The sequence below is a fragment of the Pelobates fuscus genome, chromosome 3 (assembly GCF_036172605.1).
Source record: "Pelobates fuscus isolate aPelFus1 chromosome 3, aPelFus1.pri, whole genome shotgun sequence".
In the NCBI taxonomy this organism is placed as follows: domain Eukaryota; kingdom Metazoa; phylum Chordata; class Amphibia; order Anura; family Pelobatidae; genus Pelobates; species Pelobates fuscus.
The window spans coordinates 216,200,624-216,223,546 of record NC_086319.1 but is presented as its reverse complement, the minus strand read 5'-3'; the positions used below and the strand labels follow the sequence as shown (position 1 = coordinate 216,223,546).

At 36.3% G+C, this 22,923-nt stretch overlaps 1 protein-coding gene across 6 annotated transcripts in view; it reads left to right on the top strand.

The window, feature by feature from the left end:
* The window catches only part of KIF21A (kinesin family member 21A), a 133,583-nt gene that overhangs the window by 73,712 nt on the left and 36,948 nt on the right, over nt 1–22,923 (top strand). For 3 of the 6 annotated variants that reach the window (XM_063448070.1, XM_063448072.1, XM_063448069.1), the window contains exons 12-21: nt 3,930–3,968; nt 6,543–6,624; nt 7,981–8,095; nt 8,582–8,770; nt 9,088–9,287; nt 9,842–9,949; nt 10,039–10,107; nt 10,832–11,040; nt 19,159–19,306; nt 22,473–22,667. In XM_063448070.1, the coding sequence (XP_063304140.1) occupies nt 3,930–3,968; nt 6,543–6,624; nt 7,981–8,095; nt 8,582–8,770; nt 9,088–9,287; nt 9,842–9,949; nt 10,039–10,107; nt 10,832–11,040; nt 19,159–19,306; nt 22,473–22,667 (1,354 nt within the window). The remainder of the gene's footprint in view (nt 1–3,929; nt 3,969–6,542; nt 6,625–7,980; nt 8,096–8,581; nt 8,771–9,087; nt 9,288–9,841; nt 9,950–10,038; nt 10,108–10,831; nt 11,041–19,158; nt 19,307–22,472; nt 22,668–22,923) is intronic. The other 3 variants (XM_063448073.1, XM_063448074.1, XM_063448071.1) reach the window with 1 other exon arrangement.

Below are 22,923 nucleotides of genomic sequence, written 5' to 3'. Positions count from 1 at the left end.
TAGTTCAAATTAGGCATGTTTGTAATGTGCATTGCTTATTTTAATTTAGACATTTTTGATTATGTATTTGTTTTTTTAACCACTCCTCTATCATAACATACCCAACCATATTTTACCAGCTTTACATTCTTATTTCTGAAACATATCTCTTAAAGGAACACTGTAGGCACTTTAACAAGTTAATCTAATTGAAGTTGTTATAATGCCTGCAGTCCTGCCCCCCTCCTACTCCCCAAACTCTTTATTTCATGCTTTAACCCTTGCCTCCAAGCACTCTAGCTATGATAGCCTGGAATTTTACGAAAAGGAGACTCGTGTTGGAGAAAAGGTCATTAATTAGTTTGATTCTAATTTTTTTTTTTTCTTTTCTTTTCTTCTTCTTTTTTTTTTTTTTTTAAACCTGGGGGACCGTTAAGTAACCATCCACATCAGCATTGCTCTGAAACCTAAATTTAGATGAGAATTTTGAGTAACACATTGCATGCATGCTAGCTTCTGTGGCACACATTACATTGTGATTGGATCTAATTTATCTTACATTGAGGAATATATATTACGTTATAATGAATAATTTTTTATAGGACAGAGGTCCTATAAAAGGTCCGTGAGGTGCAGGAAAATATATGGAATTACATTGTTTTATTAAACAATGTGTCATAATTTAGTAACTAGATAAAATATGAAATGCCACCTCAGATGTGTTTTTAGTTCTATGAAATGTTTCTGCTAATTGTGTCATTTTCTTTTGTAGGAATTTTCCCATGGTAATTTAAACTGGTTGAAGTGATAGACTATTCCTTCCGTTTGTAGGACAGAATATGCTAGATATCTGTAGAGGATCCTCATTATGATTATTGCAGCGTGTATTTTCCTGTCCTATCTTAGGTTGAAAATACACTACCTTTTCTTCTGAATGGAATTCTGATCATGGGATTACATTCAAAGTAGACACATGGTTCGAGAAAAGTTACTGAGATTCCTTTCATTGTTTGGTGAAATGGGAAACCAAACAGAGAACAATTAATGGTCAACTGAGCCACGGAGTGTTAACAAGTCTGTGCCGAATTGTGTCATGACAAATATTTAAACACATGAAATAAAAAGTAATATTTTAGTTGTATTATTCCATTACTACTTTCCAATACTACTTTCCTACAAAGTATTGTTATAATTAGTAATTACCTCTGCTTGGAGGAAACTTAATTTCATGATTTCTGTGAGGGCAAAGTAATGTTCCGTTATACTGAATCATTGGTCATAATGTTTTGTCCTCTGAGTGGTCCACTCAACATGTTATACATATTCTAATAAGGATGGATAATTCTTTTCTTGAATGGTAAAACCTATTTTTGCATGACTAAACATTTTTTAATCTTTTTTAATCACACGTGTTTTAGGATCAAAGTCCTTTTCTAGAAATCTAGCCTGTCCTGTCTAATCCGAGGGATACCATAGAGAAATATTTTTATACTGCCACATAACAAGCCTTTAGTAGCCATTAGTGGAGGATATGCGTTTGTTAATACAATTTATATATATATATATATATATATATATATATATATATATATATATAGTAAGGTAATGTGGCTGCACTCACGGATTTCCCCCCCCCCCCCCCCAAAAAAAACCTTTTATTCCAGTTTCTTTAAAACAGATCAACGGTTTAGTCCATCTTGTGGACTTTCATCAGGATCATCCTGATGAAAGTCCACAAGATGGACTGAAACGTTGATCTGTTTTAAAGAAACTGGAATAAAAGTTATTATTTTTGTTTTTTTGGGAAATCCGTGAGTGCAGCCACATTACCTTACTATATGGATACTCAAGCCCTGGTATTGCACCCGGTTTTGCAAGTTTGAAGCCTGAGTGCAAGGTACAGTTGATATTATATATAATTGCATGGATGGATAATGGGTTTTTACGATCTATATATATATATATATATATATATATATATATATATTGAATTAACGCAAAAGAAAAAATCTTCAAGAAAATTTTGAAAGAAACTCATTTGAGGATGGATAGATCTATCTAAGATTTTTATTTTTTATTTTTTTTTGCTTTCATTCAATTTTATTTGCTCTTTTTTCTGTTGCTTTTTCTGAGTTTAATTTAGCAAGAAACAGTATTGCATATTAGCACCTCTATTGCTAGAACATCAAAACCAGTCTGAAAATAAATAAATAGATTGTTTATGTAATTAGAAAACCTGAGGCAAACATTTCTAATACTGTACATCCCTGGACAAATCTGTCATCTTAAAATATCAAACCGTGTTTGCCACAGGTGAGTAGATCGTAAAAACCCATTATCCATCCATGCAATTATTGGCAATATCATTATGATGTACTGTATGTAATTTAACAATTCCATTTTCATTCTGGTAATATACATAAGACTAATCATGAGATAGCGACTAACAATGTTCATCCCTTATTACTACATCTTAATATGAATTATGCTGTGATAAGTTGTTTTTCTATGACCTGCATATGCTCAGTATAAGTGATTTGGTGACCTTTTACAGCACTTTAGTATTAATTTATAGAGAGCTACAATGCAGGTTACAATGCCTATGGGTCTTTTTTTTGAGCTCATATATAACAGAGGAACATATCCTGAAAGATCATCAGAAATTGCAAGCAGTAACATGTATTCCTGACCCTATAGTGTTAAAAACACCATCTAGCCCCGCTAACCCCCTTGCCTCCTTAAATGTAGTTAAATCTTACTTTTATTTAAGTCTGCAGCTGCTGCCGCTGCCCCTGATCTGCCTGCTGTCTGCTGACATCATCAGAAGTGGTGGTTTGAGCCAGTCACAAATGCTTCCCCATAGGATTGGCTGAGACTGTCAAGGAGGCAGATCAGTGGCAGAGCCAGCACAGATCCAACACAACCCTGGCCAATAGGCATATTTGAATGTGAATTAAAAACACAGCATGAATATAAGGCCAAAATATATCAAATGCACTTGTAAAATATGACTAGAGTGTCCATTCAAATTGATCAGTAGATAATTTTTACCACAACCGTGAACACTAGCCACCGTGTCTAACCCTCATCACTGACCCTGAAACACTAACTTCTTTCCTCAATTATCGCCCTAACATTTCCCACAATCCCTACAAATAACCCTGTACATATACAGCATATGTGCAGATGTTTAAATTGTTAAACATGTCCTTCATTGTGTGGTGTTTTCTGAATACGAGATACATCTTACGGTTCAAATTCTCAACTGATTAGAAAACCTAAAAGCAGACCTGTGTGTGCAGCTAATAGACATTCAGGAATCGAAGCAATTTATATTTTTTTGGGCCACATTTATAGTTTACAACATATAACAAGCTCCAAATGGGTTTCTATGGCATAGATAATGTGGTGAAAGGACACCTGTAAACATCTTTGTATTTTAATTTATAATTTTCGAAAACCATCTGTCCTAAACAAAATTATTATTGATTAAACACAATGTATTGTGTGCATAGTGTTAATTTACCCAATTTTACATTGTTTTGGCTTACAAAATGCATTTATTTAGTTCTGTTTATGCATTTCATTCAATTAAATAAACACACATTTTTCTTTCTATTTGGCTACCACAACCCATTTTACTTAGTATGCCTGAATGTTGGACATACTAATACCTGCAATATTGACATTCCACCGTTCTCTACTGACTGCTGTTGATGCCTTTGTATAGACCAATTCTGTTTGATGCAGTTCTATAAGTATTAAAATGAAATCTGAATTTCATGTATTCTTGCAAATCCAATTTGGATTGAAATGTTGCCTAGCTAATGTAATTATACTAGTAATGCTTATTACATGATGCATGATTTTTATCTTATGACTTTCATTGTTTGTCTGGTCTGTATTCTTCATTGGCTTGGGCTGCCTGTACTGTACTTCTGCTTTTGAAGGCTACTGCAGCTTCAGGAAAGCAACCAAGAAGACAGAAGGTTGGGATTCTTCTCTAGTTTATCACTTCACATTTTAACTAATCACTTTTTTTTAGTACAAGATCAAAGTTTACTATTCAATATTTTTGTTATGCTCTTAAGATGCCGTTTCACAAGACTCCAGCAGTTTTCATGCATTGAAGTGGTTTTCCCAATCTCTCTCTATTTCGCCTATGCTTTGCCTGTTTCTTCATTGTAGATTTTGGCAGTAATTAATATTACTCTCAAAATTACTGGGTTTGCAGTGAGTTACTTCCAGGTGCTTGAAGGACCTTTAACTCCTAACCCTTGTAAGGGTTTAAGCCATCTCCTTATATTCTGACAGGCCTGTCTTTTATTTAATTCTTAATGGATTAATTGGATCAGCGTCTTAAGTCTTTGTTTACTGAAAACTTTCTGAATAGTATGTTTAAATAAAGCCACTATATATGTAAAATAACCTGTTCATTTTATTGAAAAAAAATCAAAATTTGATTGCCGTAAAAGAAGAAAATGCTGGAATCACTACACTGTAACATTTTATTGTATGCATTGCAAAGGCAATCTGACAACATTGATCAAGTGCCTTTGTTAATAATGTAGAGCTGTGCAGTTTTATGCTCACGGCATACATTTCTAAATGATTGAGTGTCATGGTCTCTGTCATGTTAATAGTTCCATGGAACAGAAGGACATACCCAGAACAGCAGTTATCTTGCTTCAGCTATTTTGCCCCTTTGATCTAATCACCATTTCTGCAAGCTTTGCTTTTCCAGATCTAATCTCACACCAAGCCTACTTGTGCCTCTCTGTATTCTTAATAGTCCTGTCCTACTTTTAAATGGTCTCCATTTCCCTTATCTTAATAAATCTGTAGCATTATAGAAACAGTGGCAGCCACTGTCTTAGGCATGAAAGCACCCTTGTTGCCTACAAAGCCCTTATCATACATTTTGAAAGGAGATATTTCAAGGAATGAAGCGTGTCTCCTTACATGTGCTAGCCATCTTGTAGAATATATCTAGCAATGATAAATTTTAAATGAAAAAAAAGTTAAAAACTTATCAAACCGAAAAGGAAAATAAAGTAGATAATAATTTATGGCAAAGTCCTTAAAATATCTTATACATGCACAAAAGTTTATTTTGGGCCACTGATTAGAAGTGACCTGCTTCAGTTAAGTGACAAAGCTCATTCATGTAAAGGGCATACAATGATCTGCATGTTGTGTTAATCATTTATAATTTGGTTCAGCAGTTTTTAAGATCAGGTTTACCAACTGCTATCCAGCTACCAGCTGTGAAAGGTATTATTCTGTGGGCATTTTGGATACATATTTATAGCCATTATTTTTGCTTTTCTGTGCTGGTGCTAAAAAGCAAAACATCCAATAAAGTAATAATAAAGTAAAGTAAGCAATAAATTAATAAACTTCTTTAAATTAAGTTACTTGAAAACTGCTTTATCTGTTGTTTAAGATCTTACCAATCCAGGTCTCGATATTTTAAGCTGTCCAAATGATTCAATACCGTTAGACAAACTCTCCAAATGATTTATTTACAGAAGTAACTATTAAAGTATGTGTGAATTTTTGTAGATGAATAATTTGGGAAACTTATTAAATCGGGGCCAACATTTTATAATGTTTGGATGATTAATTTTATATTTTCAGTTATTTGCATGGTCTTCTTTGAATGTATTCTATAACCTTTGCTTTTTAAATTACATTGGTGGATAAACTCTGTCCTGTCATCTTCATTGATTATTTCTGCTCACTCCATCAGCTTTTTTCACTAATGCCCAAGTCTGCTTCCTAGTCAATATAAATCTAAATATGATACAATCTGTGAATTTGGAGTTCAACTGGTAGTATCCCCTTGGCAACATAGACCAAGTTAAGTGTTAAATCTGTAAAAGTCTTGTATGTTTTGTTGATATTAATAGTATTATTAGAGCTACAGAGTTCCTACTGATTTCAGCATAGACTATGGTATTGAAGTCGGTGGGACTTTAAAAAGGCTGAACTCTACAGAGATTTAGCAACTTGGGGAATAGTGATCCACCAACTGCAACTTGGTTACCTGAGTTTTGGAATAGTTTTCCCACGGTAAATTTTTACAAGAAACATTTGATATTATTTAAAGAAAATCCTTAAAGGAACACTCCAAACATCTTCAGCTTGCTAAAGACAGTTTACTGCTCAATTGTTGGCGGATCGTGGTGATTACTGTGCATGTGTCGGGAATGCTTCACTATGATGACTTATTGAGACAGATCTGAGCTGCAGTGAGAAAACATTTTCTGCGTTGGAAATGTCAGTTTTAAACCTTTCAACACTGAAATGGGGGGGGGGAGGGGGGGGGGGAAATATCCAACAGGAAACCTTCAATTAAAAAAGTTATTTATTTTTTTGAATTGGAGTATTCTTTTAAAGTACATTTGTCTTTTGAATATACATTTTAATGGAAATATTTAATTCATGTTCAACATGTTTTGTGTCTACTGGAAAAAAAAGGAATGCTTATGTAGCCACGAGATATAAAAAGCATAAATTATCATCATTTAGTTATATTAAAAATTTTTTTTTGCTTTTAGTGTTGTTAGAGATGAGAACACTGATAATGAGAAGTTAGAAGAAAAGGGCATTGCTGAAGGAGAGACCCATGAATTGGACATTGTGAGTATGGTAATATTTTTTTCAAGAAGTGCAGAAAAAGTGTTGCAAAATAATGTTCAGTTTTTATGTCTCTAAAACTGAAGTGTGAAATTATGCCTTATTAATCTTTTCCCAAATCCCCTACTGCAACCCTCTTAGGCCATCTCTTTCCACTGTCTCTCCCCCTCCAATCACTCGACCACTGATATTATACTGTGGGATCTGCATATGCTTTCTGGTTGTGTTGTTCTGATGGAAAAAAAATTCAAACTAGGGTGTTGTCGAGACATCTTTAACCCCTTAAGGACCAAACTTCTGGAATAAAAGGGAATCATGACATGTCACACATGTCATGTGTCCTTAAGGGGTTAAGGGTTGTAGTTCACTGATGGTGTCATTCTTCATCTGTGTGTTGAACACATCCTATTCATATATATGCTGTTGTTTAATGGTGGAATTAGCTTGGGGCTCAATGAAGAATGAAGGTAGTGTTGTTGTTGTTGCCTAAATCGGTGTACATCTGAAGGTGTTTAAGTGTGCGTTGGGTAACTTCAGACTAGTGCAGGCAATACTTGTTTTCCCCTTCTAGATCCACTGGGAAAAAGAGGCATGTCAATTACTTACGAACAGCCTCCAAAAATCATAATAATAATAATAATAACAAAGTATTTAGCCAGGAAAGGCACATTCAGATTACTCAGATTTTCAAGTACGTCTTGGGGTATCAAGAACATTTATACTGACCACTACCAATAAAACAACATTTAGACATATTTCATGTAATTCTGTTTAAGACACGTTTTTGACCTCTTTCTATAGTACAATGTTTTGTAAAGATGCCTAATTGTTAAGATATTTCAGTGTCTTTTATATTATGAAAAAAAATAATATATATATACGTTTTATTTAAATAGATTAATGGCATCTTTGTGACCGCCCTTCCCCCTTTATTGTTCATTGTTCAGCCACCTGTTTCATTGAGAAGCGTATGTGCAGAAGTGCCACTCTCCGCCCATCAAATGCTTCTCACAGAAAAACATTGGATCTAATGGTTCTCTTTGAGAAGCGTCACAAAACATTCAACGTCCTCATGCATGTGTGTGAGGATGTCCAATGTCAAGAAAGGAGTCTGATCTGGTTCTCACTATGGAAGCATCATCTAATGGCTCTCAGGTTAACAACCACAAGTGGTGTGGTCAGCTCTGCCAAGAACACCTGCTGGAGGAAAACACCAGGGGCACTGCACACATACTACTTCATTGAGATAAAGTTGTCTGGGTGCCTATAGTATCATTTTAATGATTTGATAAAGTACTAAAGAGGTATTTGGTATGTACTTGGCTGCAGAAGGCAACTAACTAATCTAACCTGTTACAGGAAGTAATCCAAGAAGGGAGTGAACATGATGAAGAAGATGAGGAGGAAGAAGAAGATGATGATGAAGATGCTGCTGATAGTTCAGATGAATCAGATTCTGAACTGGATGAAAAGGGTATGTCTTATTGAAATGTAAGAAAAAAAAATAAGAAGACTTGTGCTACTATATAGGGTTTGGGCAATTTAGGTGTGCCATTTGGCTTTTATTTGCAATCAGAATATGTATTTCCGTATTCTCTTTTTAATTGTATAACTATCAATACTTTTAAGTCAGTAAATCGGGTTAGGAATGTACAGAATAAAACATTTAGACTAAACACTCAACACTGGTTTTCAAGTGGCTGCAGCTATTTACATGGCAAAAGAAAGCTACATCTGTAGAAGAGAAGGTTGCAGGAATTATCTCGCATACCTCGAACTTCTGGCCAAATTCAGTCTTCTGATATTATGCTGCACAAATGTATTTTATCTTCAAGGGAAACGCTAGTCCCCCAAAGTGGTTGAAGTGTTCCTTTAATGTCTTGCATCACTATAACTTTGTATATAAGTTTTTTGGATTTAAATAGTATTTTGTTTTTTCTTGTATTTTTGTTGTCAATAGAGAATTACCAAGCTGATCTAGCAAATATTACCTGTGAAATTGCGATTAAGCAGAAGTTGATTGATGAATTAGAAAACAGTCAGCGACGATTACATACCCTAAAACAGCAGTATGAAGAGAAACTCATGACCCTGCAGCATAAAATAAGGGACACTCAGCTAGAGCGAGATCGGGTTCTTCAAAATATGGGTAACTAATGTTCCCTTTCCTTTAATAAAAATACTGTTGAATAGCTTTTATATTTTGTTTGATAATTTTTTTCTTGTGTTAATGTGTGTATGCAAAGAATAAACGTAGACAAATTTACAAATCAACATTGTATAATTAATAGTAAAATCAGCATAGTATAACGATTTGTCAAAAGATTTCTGTTAATAGTTTTATTAAACCATTTAAAATGAGATGCGAATGGCATTTACAAATGTCATGGGATGTAAAGTCAAAGAATGACAACACAACACATTAGAATTAAAATCCTGCTTACCACTAATCCAAACTTTTTACAGGATCAATGGAAAGCTGCACAGAAGAAAAAGCCAAGAAAATAAAGAGTGAATATGAAAAGAAACTTCAGACAATGCATAAAGAACTTCAGAAACTGCAGACCGCTCAAAAAGAACATGCTCGGCTATTGAAAAATCAATCGCAGTATGAAAAGCAAATGAAGAAATTGCAGCAGGAGGTGGTTGAAATGAAGAAAACAAAGGTATGGGTAAATAGTGTCTGAAAGTCCAGGAATTCGAATTAACAGTGTTGATAATACAATTAAATAATGTGCTCATAAATAAACACAGATGAGTGTGGATGAATCCAAACATCCAAAGTGTGTGAAGTGATAAATATTTAGCAAAACATTTTCGATCAATTATTTTTAAGCAGCATATGACAAGCTAGCGTAACATTTTAGGTATGTTTGTATCTGACTAAAAGTCAATGATTGCAGACAGAAGGAAAGAAAAACAAAATGCAGTTCTCATTCCTGGATTGGAAATGGCTGATGGACTTTGAATCAATGTCTTTTATAATGGATTGAAATGCCCACTTGTTCCCCAGTGCCCAAATTATCAGTGATAGTGTTTCACACACTTAACTAATGCCACTATCAACATTAATTAATCCTATAACATTTACCCCAGTCCTATTTTCGTTGGGCCTGATTCATTTTAGCCTCTAACCATGTGACACAGTGAAACATGTATTGGTTGAATGACTTTATTGCTACAAGAAGAGGAGATAGAGCTTTGTGGTTTGGACCTACAGGTACGGCTTATGAAACAGATGAAAGAAGAGCAGGAAAAAGCTAGACTTTCAGAATCTCGTAGGACCCGTGAAATTGCTCAACTCAAAAAAGACCAGCGGAAGAGAGATGTGAGTGGAATTAATTATCTAAACTAGTGATTTTTCCAAGTTTTAGAAAGTCTCGGTCAATCATATTGCTTGTTTTTGGTTTTCTCCAGCATCAGCTAAAACTATTGGAAGCCCAGAAAAGGCAACAAGAAGTTGTGCTGCGCCGCAAAACTGAAGAGGTATATATGTTTTTTTATGTATGTCTAAAGTCCTACTTCTTACACGTGTTTCTTGGGGGGATTATTTACTCAGCATTATATTGCATTTTGTTCACAAATGAACAATGGTGAGGACTATGGTTTAAATGTCCTGGTTTACCCAGGTAAGATGTAAAGTCCCAGTTTACTCAAGGTTGGTGACAGTTAAGCATTCAGGCAAAAACTGCTGATCGTTATTGAGCATCTCTCCCTTTAGTGATATGCTGGGAAAGGAGCTGAGGAAAGAATCTTACGGTCTGTCTTCCTAGGATATCATTAGTGGGAAAAGGACTGAATTAATTACTACATCTGCAAATAACAACTGCTACTTGGAGGTGTAAACTCCACTTACCACAGGAACAGTAATGCATGGATTGACAGTCCATCATACAGTACAGAAAGGCTGTTGATAGGCACAAGCGAAGCTATTAAGGGAATAAATCACAGAAATGTATGGAGCATATCTGACTTAGGTAGGTCATAAAAGCAACCCATTTCACATATTTTGAAGTAGTATGGATTTAGTACACAAGTACACTCATTATTGTCACCTGTCAAAACCACTTTGTAACTTGAAAATAAAACTATTGAACTTTTGTGGATAGGATTTTGGAGCAAATGTTCAGGACTCATCAAATGTAATAAGTTCAACTCATCTGGCAGGAAATAGTGTGACATTCTCTTTCCGTGCATGATTTCTTTTCAGGTTAGTGCACTTCGGCGGAAAGTAAAACCAATGACCGATAAAGTTGCTGGAAGGGTAAACCGTAAAATAAGTTTACCAGAGCCAATTTCTGAGCATGCATCAAATTTATCGGAGGAGCCGGACTCTTTCAGAGGAGCGATAAATCAAAGAATTAGAATTCCTGTTGCTAGAGTTCAGCCTGCGCCATCCACTGCCTTAAATGGAACAAGGTAAACAATTAATATTTTATAAGCACAAAAACTAAAGTGGGATTTACAACTACTTTTGGCAATATTTCATACTGTGCTAAAGCGTTTTACTGTTAGTTTGAAGCAAATTGCTGCCTAAGTCATGGACTCAATTTAATCTCAATAATAATCAACTTTTTTTAAAAAGATTATTTATTTTTTTGAATCATATTTCAACTGTATAAAGTGGCTAACTGAAGTTCAAGCAAACAATCACTAAGGGCCAACTGACCAAAAAAAAATAAAAGTTTTTCTCCTGGCGAATATTATAATTAGGGCCACCAATTGATGCCAATGGCTGCCCAGTTGCTAAGTTTTAAACATTTAACAGATATGTCCCCACCTACCGCATGGCTTGTGGAAGCTTAAGGAGGTTTTAGACAACTCTTATAGTAATACATGCGTCTTATTACCTCTATAGGGTTTTTATTTATTTATTTATCTATTTATTTATTTATTGTTTTTGTTAATGCGACAGCACTGCCAGCAGACAAATAGTACTTCAGTTTTTCCAATAAAAGATTATTTGCGAATGTGCATCCTGCTGCAGGCATTCAGTTCCGAATTTCCGTAAAACCAGTGCTTTGTGAATATTCTGAATCCTATACTTTGTGTAAAATTCAGATGTGAGAATTCTTGTGGTCTGAGTGCAGTGCCCATGTCACTTTAACCCTGCAATTGTAATTATTGCAGTTATTAAGAAATTGCAATAATTACCTTGCAAGGTTAATTCCACCTATAGTGACTGTCTACTATGTCTACCTGACGGTGATCGGCGTTGCTCGTGGTCCGGGGGACTGCCTGTCTGCCCAGACAGTCTTCTTGCGTCGAATATATACATGTATTATATCTATATATAATATATATATATATATATCTTGTATACATAATGTCACACTAAGTGTATTTTTATATTTATAAATACATATATTAATATAAAAATACACTTATAATTAAATTACACACACGTGTGTGTGTGTGTGTGTGTGTATATATATATATATATATATATATATAAAACATTATAAAATATAAATAATAAGTAAATAAAAAAATTATATATACCGTATTTATCGGCGTATAACACGCACCTCATTTTAAGAAGGAAATTCCAGGAAATTCCCCCCCCCTCCCATAGTATTCCCCCCCCCCTCATCCTATAGTGTTCCCCCCCTCATCCCATAGTGACCCCCCCCTCCCATAGTATTCTCCCCCCTCATCCCATAGTGTTCCCCCCCTCATCCCATAGTGTTCCCCCCCTCATCCCATAGTGTTCCCCCCCTCATCCCATAGTGTCCCCCCCCATATCCCATAGTGTTCCCCCCCTTTCCATAGTACTGTCCCCCCTTTCCATAGTATTGTCCCCCTCCTCCCATAGTATTCTCCCCCATAGTATTCTCCCCCCTCTCCCATAGTATTCTCCCCCCCATAGTATTCTCCCCCCCCCCTCCCATAGTGTTCTCCCCCCCCCCTCCCATAGTGTCCCCCCTCCCCTTGTCCCATAGTGCACTTTCCCTTGTCCCATAATTAATTACTTACCTGTCTTGAAGCGTGGGCCGGCTTCACAGCGCGCACCGCGGTACAGGAACTTCAATTTCAGGTTCCGGTTTCCGGCGGGACTGAAAGGAAGTGTGCACACTAAATTGAAGTTCCAGTACCGCGGTGCGCGCAGAACACCGGCCCACGCTTCAAGACAGGTAAGTAAATATGGGATATCGGTGTATAACACGCACCCATCATTTTCCCCCTATTTTCAGGGAGGAAAAGTGCGTGTTATACGCCGATAAATACGGTATATGTAATTTTATTCTAACGGTATTTTAATATTAATATATTTATATCAAAATGCACTTAGAATGAAATGATATATATCCATGTATATAAAAATAATACGAAATATACATATGTCCATATACTAAATTACATAAATAATTTTTAAAATATACACGTAGACTTCATATATATAAATATGTATATATATTTAAATTCTACGTGCATATTTATGTAATATTTTTTCATAATTAAGTGATTTTATTTATTGCAATTTGAGGGATCTGCCTGACAACCCAGGCCGAAAGTCCAGAGAATTTAATTTTCTAGTACTGTGTTTAACCCTGTAACTTTCTATGACCCTACCCTAAAACCTGTACATGTAGAGTTTTTTTTTTTGTGTTTTTGAAAGTTACAGGGTCAAATATAAGGCTTGATTTTCCTTCTTTTTTTTTTTTAACATGGAAATTTGCCAGATTGGTTATGTTGCCTTTGAGAGCGTATGGAAGCCCAGAAATGAGAATTACCCCCATGATGGCATACCATTTGCAAAAGAAGACAACCCTAGGTATTGCAAATGGGGGTATGTTCAACCTTTTTTAGTAGCCACTTAGTCGCAAATACAAATTTAGTGTTTATAATGTTTTTTTGGATTACACACAAACAAATATAAATGCTAACTTTGGCCAGTGTTTGTGGCTACTAAAAAAGACTGGACATACCCCATATTGAATACCCTGGGTTGTCTACTTTAAAAAAAATATGTACATGTGAGGTGGGATTTGGGGATTTATGACAGATAACAGTGTTACAATGTCACTATTGATAAATTAAAAAAATATATATATTTTGAAACAGCAATGTGCTACTTGTACTTATAGCCCTATAACTTGCAAAAAAGCACGTAAACACTGGATGTTTTTAAACTCAGGACAACATTTTGAATCTATTTAGCAGTTTTTTTCATTAGCTTTTGTAGATAAGTAAAATATTTTTCAAGTAAAAGTCCAATAACGTTTTGTTTTTTTTTCACCATATTTTATACAAATTTTTTAAAGTAAATTATATGACATGATACAAATAATGGTATGTAAAGAAAGCCCTTCTTGTCCTGAAAAAACAATATATAATTTGTATGGGAACAGTAAATGAGAGAGCGGAAAATTACAGCTAAACACAAACACCACAAAAGTGTTAAAACAGCTCTGGTCCTTAACGTACAACATTGCCAAAACAGTCTGGTCCTGGTCCTCTGCCCTTGTACATTTGCGACCAGGCATCTTTTGTGGTGTTTGTGTTTAGGTGTAATTTTCCGCGCTCTCATTTACTGTTCCCATACAAATTATATATTGTTTTTTTCAGGACAAAAGGGGCTTTCTTTACATACCATTATTTATATAATCTCATGTAATTTAATTTTTAAAAAATGAAAAAATATGATGAAAAATTGAAAAAAAAATGTTTTTTGACTTTTATGTGAAAAATCTTTTACTCATCTACAAAAGCGAATGAAAAAACTGCTAAATAGATTCAAAATGTTGTCCTGAGTTTAAAAATACCCAGTGTTTTACATGCTTTTTGCTATTTTTTTGCATGTTATAGGGGTATAAGTACAAGTAGGATATTGCGGTTTCAAAACATACATTTTTAAAATGTATCAATAGTGACATTGTAACACTATTATCTGTCATAAATCGCTGAATAACACCCCACATGTACATTTTTTTTTTAAAGTAGACAACCCAGGGTATTCAATATGGGGTATGTCCAGACTTTTTTAGTAGCCAGTTAGTCGCAAACACTGGCCAAAGTTAGCGTTCATATTTGTTTGTGTGTGAAAAAAGTAAAAAACTAAATTGAACGCTAATTTTGGCCAGTGTTTGTGACTAAGTGGTTACTAAAAAAGACTGGACATACCCCATTTGCAATACCTTGGGTTGTCTTCTTTTGCAAATGGTATGCCATCATGGGGGTAATTCTCATTTCTGGGCTTCCATACGCTCTCAAAGGCAACGTAACCAACCTGGCCATTTTCAATGTAAAAATATTTGACCCTGTAACTTTCAAAAACGCTATAAAACCTGTACATAGGGGGTACTGTTATACTCAGGAGACTTTGCTGAACACAAATATTAGTGTTTCAAAACTGGAAAATGTATCACAACAATTATATCATCAGTAAAAGTGCTGTTTGTGTGTGAAAAATGCAAAAACAGTCACTTTCACTGACAATATCATCGCTGTGATATGTTTTACTGTTTTGAATCACTAATATTTGTGTTCAGCGAAGTCTCCCGAGTAAAACAGTACCCCCCATGTACAGGTTTTAGGGTGTCGTAGAGTTACAGGGTAAAATACAGTGATAGTAAATTAAATTCTCTGGACTTTCGGCCTGGGTTGGTAGGCAGGTCCCTTAAATTGCAATCAATGAAATAACTTAATTATGTAAAAATATTACATAAATATGCACGTAGAATTTAAATATATATGCATATTTATATATTTGAAGTCTACGTGTATATTTATATAATTATTTATGTAATTTTGTATATGGACATATGAATAGTTCGTATTCTTTTTATTTATTTATATATACAATTTCATTCTAAGTGTATTTTGATATAAATATATATATATATATTAATATCAAAATACAGTTAGAATAAAATTTCGTATTGATATATAATTTTTTTTTAAAATTTTTATTATTTTTACATGTTTAATTTCATTTAAATTATTTGTATTTTATAATAATATATATATACAATATATATAGTTATTATATATATTATATATATACGTGTGTAATTTAATTATAAGTGTATTTTTATATTAATATATGTACATATTAATATAAAAATACACTTAGCATGACATTATATATATGATATATAGGTATAATATATGTCTATATATCATATATATATATATATACACACATATACTTTAATTAACTTTAATTTTTTTTTATGATTTTACACATGCAGGGAGACTGCCTGTCAGCACAGACAGTCCCCCTGCAGGCAGACACATGGACACCTATTGAGCGATCACATGGCCCCAGGGGTCCTAATTCGCCATGGGGAGACTGTCTGGGCTGCAGGCAGTCTCCCCACAACGGGACCAACGCCGATCGCCACCGGGGGAACGACGGCGATCGGGTAAGTACATCTTAAATTTAGGACAGTTCAGGACCGTCGTCGGTCGGCAATGGAAAAATGCCGATGACGGTCCTGAACCGTCGTCCGTCCTTAAGGGGTTAAAGGGTTTTAATTGCTTATAATGAAATAAATAACCAAATAATTTAAAGTCATTTTAATTGCATTTTACTGTTTTCTGATATATAACAATTTGGTATATTTCCTTTTGTTATTGGCACATTATAGAAAAAATCTAATGTGATATTTAGAAGGTACTGCAATCCTGTACAGCTGAGATACTGATTAATATTCACACAAAGCAGCACCTAACACCAGACACACAATTTCCAAGTGAAGTAGGGAGGCACATTAGTTGTTTTGCCTGCAGGAAGGAGCATTTAATTGCTTTCTCATGGTAATTCTTGTGCTATTCCAATCAGGATTTTTTATATACCGTATATACTCGAGTATAAGCCGAGTTTTTCAGCCCATTTTTTGGGCTGAAAAACCCCAACTCGGCTTATACTCGAGTCAATAGTCTGTATTATGGCAATTTGCATTGCCATAATACAGACCGGGGGAGAGGGGGGCTGGCAGAGCTGTACTTACCTGTTCTGCAGCTCCTGTCAGCTCTCTCCTCCTCCGCGCCGTCCGTTCAGCACCTCGGTCAGCTCCCAGTGTAAGTCTCGCGAGAGCCGCGGCTCTCGCGAGACTTACAGTGTGAGCTGATAGAAGGAGCTGCACGGACGGCGCAGAGGAGGAGAGAGCTGACAGGAGCTGCAGAACAGGTAAGTACAGCTCTGCCAGCCCCCCTCTCCCCCCCACTGAACTGCCACTGGACCACCAGGGAAGGAGCCCCCCTCCCTGCCATGTATCAAGCAGGGAGGGGGGACGAAAATAAAATAAAATAAGAAATAATAAAAAAAAAAAATAATAATAATAAAAAAAATAATAAAAAAAGGGGGTATAAGGACCACTGTGGGAGGGGGGGGGGTATAAGGACCACTATTGGAGGGAGGGGGTGGGATAAGGACCACTATGGGAGGGAGGGGGGTATAAGGACCGCTATGGGAGGGAGGGAGGGGGGGGATAAGGACCACTATTGGAGGGAGGGGGTGGGATAAGGACCGCTATGGGAGGGAGGGGGGGGATAAGGACCACTATGGGAGGGAGGGGGGGGATAAGGACCACTATGGGAGGGAGGGGGGGGAGAAAAGGAACACTATGGGAGGGAGGGGGGGATAAGGACCACTATGGGAGGAAGGGAGGGGGGGGATAAGGACCACTATGGGAGGGAGGGGGGGGATAAGGACCACTAGGGGAGGGGAGGGGGAAGTAAGGACCACTAGGGGAGGGGAGGGGGAAGTAAGGACCACTAGGGGAGGGGAGGGGGAAGTAAGGACCACTAGGGGAGGGGTGAGTCAGGACCACTGGGGGAGGGGGGTGAAGGAACACGGGGGTGGGGAGGTAAGGACCACTGAGGGAGGAGGAGGGGAGGTCAGGACATATGGGGGGGGCAAATATCCTTGCACCGGCCCTGCACACACTGCATTCATACACACACTGCACTCATACACACACTGCACTCATACACACACACACGCTGCACTCATACGCACACACGCTGCACTCATACGCACACACGCTGCACTCATACGCACACACGCTGCACTCATACGCACACACGCTGCACTCATACGCACACACGCTGCACTCATACGCACACACGCTGCACTCATACGCACACACTGCATTCATTATACACACACTGTAAATAAATATTCAATTAATATATTTTTTTTAGGATCTAATTTTATTTAGAAATTTACCAGTAGCTGCTGCATTTCCCACCCTAGTCTTATACTCGAGTCAATAAGTTTTCCCAGTTTTTTGGGGAAAAATTAGGGGCCTCGGCTTATATTCGGGTCGGCTTATACTCGAGTATATACGGTACCTTGCCCACTAGATGCATTTTCAGTCTTTATTAGACTTCAGTTTTTATTGGATTTTCATCAGGAAGTTTAACCACCTCACTGCAATGCATTGTATGTAAATTAACAATGATTCTGCCAGTACAAGGTAAGGTTGTAAACGGCTATTGGGCAGCCAACATAGGCGTTTCTTGAAGTTTAAACGGATAAATGTCTACAAAGACCAAAAGGGTGAGGGATAGTAGTGTCATCAAGCGTTTTAGTGTAGTGAGCAATCTGTCAAATTAGTGGGAACCTCAAGATAAAATAGTGGAAAGAAGAGTGGGAAAATGTAGGATTGGGAGGATTAAATTGAAGGCTGAGAAAGTAATGGAAGAAGCATTGGAAGAGGAGGTAGTAGAAAGTGATGATGGGAAGGAGTGATAATCAAGTGCCAAGGTTGACTGAATGCTACACTTTCCTATTCAACTAAATGTGCATTTTGTGTGTGATTAATACGATTTTGCAATTTTGCTTGTTTTGTTAGTGAATACGTTTTAAAAGGTCCTTTGGGTGGTAGCCAGTTGGGGAACAGTAATAAAAATGACATGTTCCGAATTTCTGAATTTACCTTTGGTTAATGTGAGAGATCACATGTATAGCTAGAACTGGTGCTCCAAAGTACACATCTCGCTTTCTTGCTCTTGCTTCCTCTGTGGGTGCCAATCATTGTGACTTTTTGATCAACACTGTTTAGTAACCAATATCTTTTTTTGTGTGTGATTATTTCCTCATGTATATACATTGTATCTGTATTGCAACCTCTGATTTCGTTGTCTCAAGTTCTTGTATTTCTCAGTAAAGTTTACTTAAATTTATAAAGGTTTTGAACATTTCTCTAAAAGTACATTTATAAATTAAAGCAATAGATAATTAAAATATTTATATCTCTCATGCTTTAGAGTTTATTATAAAAACTTGGCAATCTAGCTAATTGTTACTGTAAATAGCAAGATGATATGTATTTTAATTACATGTACTCATTTAAAAATAATAGTTTTAATAAAGGTGGTAATTGCATGATCCCCTACTGGGAATATACAATATGGGAGGATTGATTACAATAGAATTTCTTTGTGTTAATTACAATATGTTTTGCTAAATTAAGATAATACACTTTATTTTTTGAAAGGAACATATTGCCCTCTTTGTTCCTTTCTGCTTTAACAAACCTCACTTGTAGAGGTAGAGTAGAAATGTATTTTATTTTTTATTCTCAGAAAAAAACATCAGAGGAGGGGAACAAGTATTTACACTACAAAGGCAGCCAGGCAGAAATGGCAGTCACTGGAGCGCAGGATCACAGACATTGTGATGCAGAGAATGACTATCTCCAATATGGAAGCTGACATGAACCGACTTCTGACGGTACAATTTATTTTTATCTTCTCTTTTACATTCTGGAACTGAGACAAACGCAAATGGAAAACCATATGTATCTTTTTACTAACAAACAGTGCTTTTAAAGAATTCCCTCTTGTACAGTTATATATAATGTGAAGCCTGCTTCTCACGAATTGTGATGCAAGTGATACACATAATCCTAGGTCAACCTGGAACTGAAGTTTGCTCTGGATATATGGTGATAACAAATGCTCAATCAGCACAGATAATGTATTGTTATATGCTCAACTTCAGAATAAGCCCATTCTAGGTGGAAATGGTTGCAAATCACCATTTGTAAATTTTCTTTTTGTTTTGTTTTAGTGCATAATTAAAAATTTGCTCTTGGATATGGTTGCAAATCACCATTTGTAATTTTTCTTTTTGTTTTGTTTTAGTGCATAATTAAAAATTTGCTCTTGGATTTTATAATTCACATCACATAATTTTATTTTGTTTTGTTTGCCATTTGTTTTGCTTGTTTGTTCCCCAAAGTTATGTTATTGTTTGGAATGAGACAAAAAGGACATAACCGGTGTCATGGTTACAATGCCGACCACCTTAACCCCTTAAGGACACATGACATGTGTGACATGTCATGATTCCCTTTTATTCCAGAAGTTTTGTCCTTAACGGGTTAAAAGAGGGGGGCCTGACAGTTGACTGATACAGACGCTAATGGCTGGAACTTCGTAGATAAAACTTCGATATAAGCCTATTATTCAGAAAATAAAGTTTTATTTTATGCAGTATCAGAGTTCTCTCTCCTGTCGTTCACTCTACCAAGGTTCTGACCTACATTTGACCATTCCTGATGGGCACTGTCTGTGCTAGACTGCTCTGTGTTCAGCAGACATATCAGAGACTGGGGAGACGACGACCCTCTGCTTGAGTTTTGTTTTCACCATTGGGCTCTGTTTCCCCCCACTTTGGATTGGCAGGGAATATCCTGGTCCCCACTGGTGCAGTATTGAAGCTTACTCTAGGTGACTAGTGGCAAATGGCTGTTGGCTCAAGGCCTGCTGCTCCAAATGTTTCCACAAAACAGATTTACCAGGTGGATCCACTTCTGTGCTCACAATTCTGGGAGACGCTCCACAAGCGGCTACTTACCAAGACACCTAAGAGACAATCCAAGGTCTACCATAACATATCTTCTGATCAACAATTCTTCGGCATTTCTTCGGCATTAGCCGAAGCTGCTATCCAAACGAGGCTGAACCCCTACACACAACTCACACCATCTAATTCTAAATTGCAAGACTAACGAGTTGGGTAGGCTTAGAGGATCGTATCTGATCACCAGTTGTGGCTGGATTCCTGAGAGCATTGTGCAGGATTGCACGAACAATTGGTGCACCTATGTATTTGGATGGACTTGGGTATTCTGGTGGTAGCAGCTTTCCCTTCACATACATAGGCTGAGTAGGTCACAGACCCCTTCTACAACAACGCTCCCTATATTTGATTAATTTTTATCCCCACTTAGTAGATCTACTGTACTTAATTTAGTTTCAATGGATGGCAAAGCAAGGAATGACCCAAGTGAATGAGATAAGGTCCTAAATTATGCATCATATTTAGATGCCCATTTATTTATTTATTTATTTATGCTGTAGATATTTAAGAAATGATATGTTCACTTATGACTGCCTTGGAAGAAGTCCATAGGAGCATGGGATTGTTGATGTGTTGGATATTGTCATCCAGATAGCTAGACAAAGCGGTCCGCAGCATAGCCCTACAGAAATCTCAAAAGCACACATAAGAAGAATAGAGCCAGAAGAAAAGAGACAAATAATCTTTGGCCTCAAGTTAATACGTTTTCCAAATGATTCCATAGGGTTATAAATACTTTCCAAATCCTTTATCTACAGAAGTCAATATTGTGTCTATGGGAATTTGCCATAGTTAAATACTTTGGAAAGCTTTTCTAACAATATTGAATAATTTTGTAACGCTTATTAAATTAAGGCTTATGTTGTGAATATTGGTGTTCAATGTATGGGAGACGAGAAAATAGTCAATGCGAAAATAGGATGGGTGTACACAGCACCCTAAAATATATAATCCTGCTGAATTTTTTCAATCTCCACAGTCATCGACAGGTATGACTGTGTCGTATTTTAGATAAAACACAGCAGGAGAGACAAAGTTTGTAAAGAAAAGCACAAATGTAAGTGCTCGATAGTGTCAAGCTCTGGGATTGCCTCTGATATCCCTAATTTTGTGGGTGTGTGTGGTAAAAGTCTCTTGTGATTGTTAGTAAAGTATTGAGCCTTTTTGATTTGTGGCCATCTTGATCAGCCCCTGTCGGCATCTAAGACTGCATGTATTGCAGACTAATGACTGGTATTGCAGATATAGGCAAAAAAAAGTGCAGGTGGGATAGACCAAAATCAGCATGCAAGTGAGTGGTACAGGTATGATCACACTGTGTTTCTAAGTTAGTGACCCATTCACACTATATTGTTGTAAGTTAGTGATTCTCTCTGTAAGGAAAACTGTTGGCTGACAGGCTGTAATAGTGGGCACGCTAGGCCTTTAGTGAAATTCAGGTTAAGAATATCATTGGCTCTAATTTCAACACTTGGACAGGTTCCTAGTTGAATCAAGTGTATCTGTCCTTATCCATGCTCACTTTCATATGCAGCATGAAAGGAATGATTCCTTTTTCCTAATCTTACCCAACATGCCAATGTCCCTGGCACCTATCCTCAAACGTGGGCATTGGGATGCAACTGCAATGGTCATGAAATCACTTAAGTACCAGTGGTAGTATTAAGAGCAATGGGTTTCCATTGTGTTAATGGGGTTGCGGTCCTCAAACTTCTGCAGGCGGAATTAGTCCACCTTAAATATGTATCTACTTCTAAACACTAATATCACTAAGTGGGTTATATTAAGCTTTAGTTTTTTTGTTAATCTCTTCCAAAACGTTTTCTAATAATGCATGCCTCAACAGTCTAGTACAGACTTTGCAGTTGTATTGTAAGTACAGCTTGAATCTCAAATGCAATGCCTACTCAATATTAATATAAAGCATTAATTTGCCATACCAAGGCAAGTACTTTATTTCCAGTTGTCTCTCTTTATACATGCTTGAAATAATATGGAACTTGGTTTGTGCTCTTCTTTGTTCATCCAACAGCAACGTGAAGAACTTACAAAGAGAAAGGAAAAAGTCACAAAGAAAAGAGACAGAATTCTTAAGGAAGTTGGAGACAGTGACAAAAATGTCCATAACTTCAGTGATGAAATAGAGTCTCTAACTGCAAATATTGACTACATTAATGACAGTATAGCTGATTGTCAAGCCAGCATCATGCAGATGGAAGAGGCCAAGGTATCTATGTGTTTGTTTGTTTTTAAGTCAGTTTGCTTTGAACTGAAAGATCTTTCATGCAATTACAGTTACCCCAAGCTGGTTGCAAGTAATCTTTTCATTTGTTTTTATTTAATGGTTGATATTGATGAAGTTCTCAATATAAAATCTAATTTCAATATGGTAATGCTACTTGGTATAAGGTCAAAAATGTGTTTTAGTTACTGATCTGCATATTGTTTCAGCAACATTAATCCTTTACCTAATTGAGGTATAC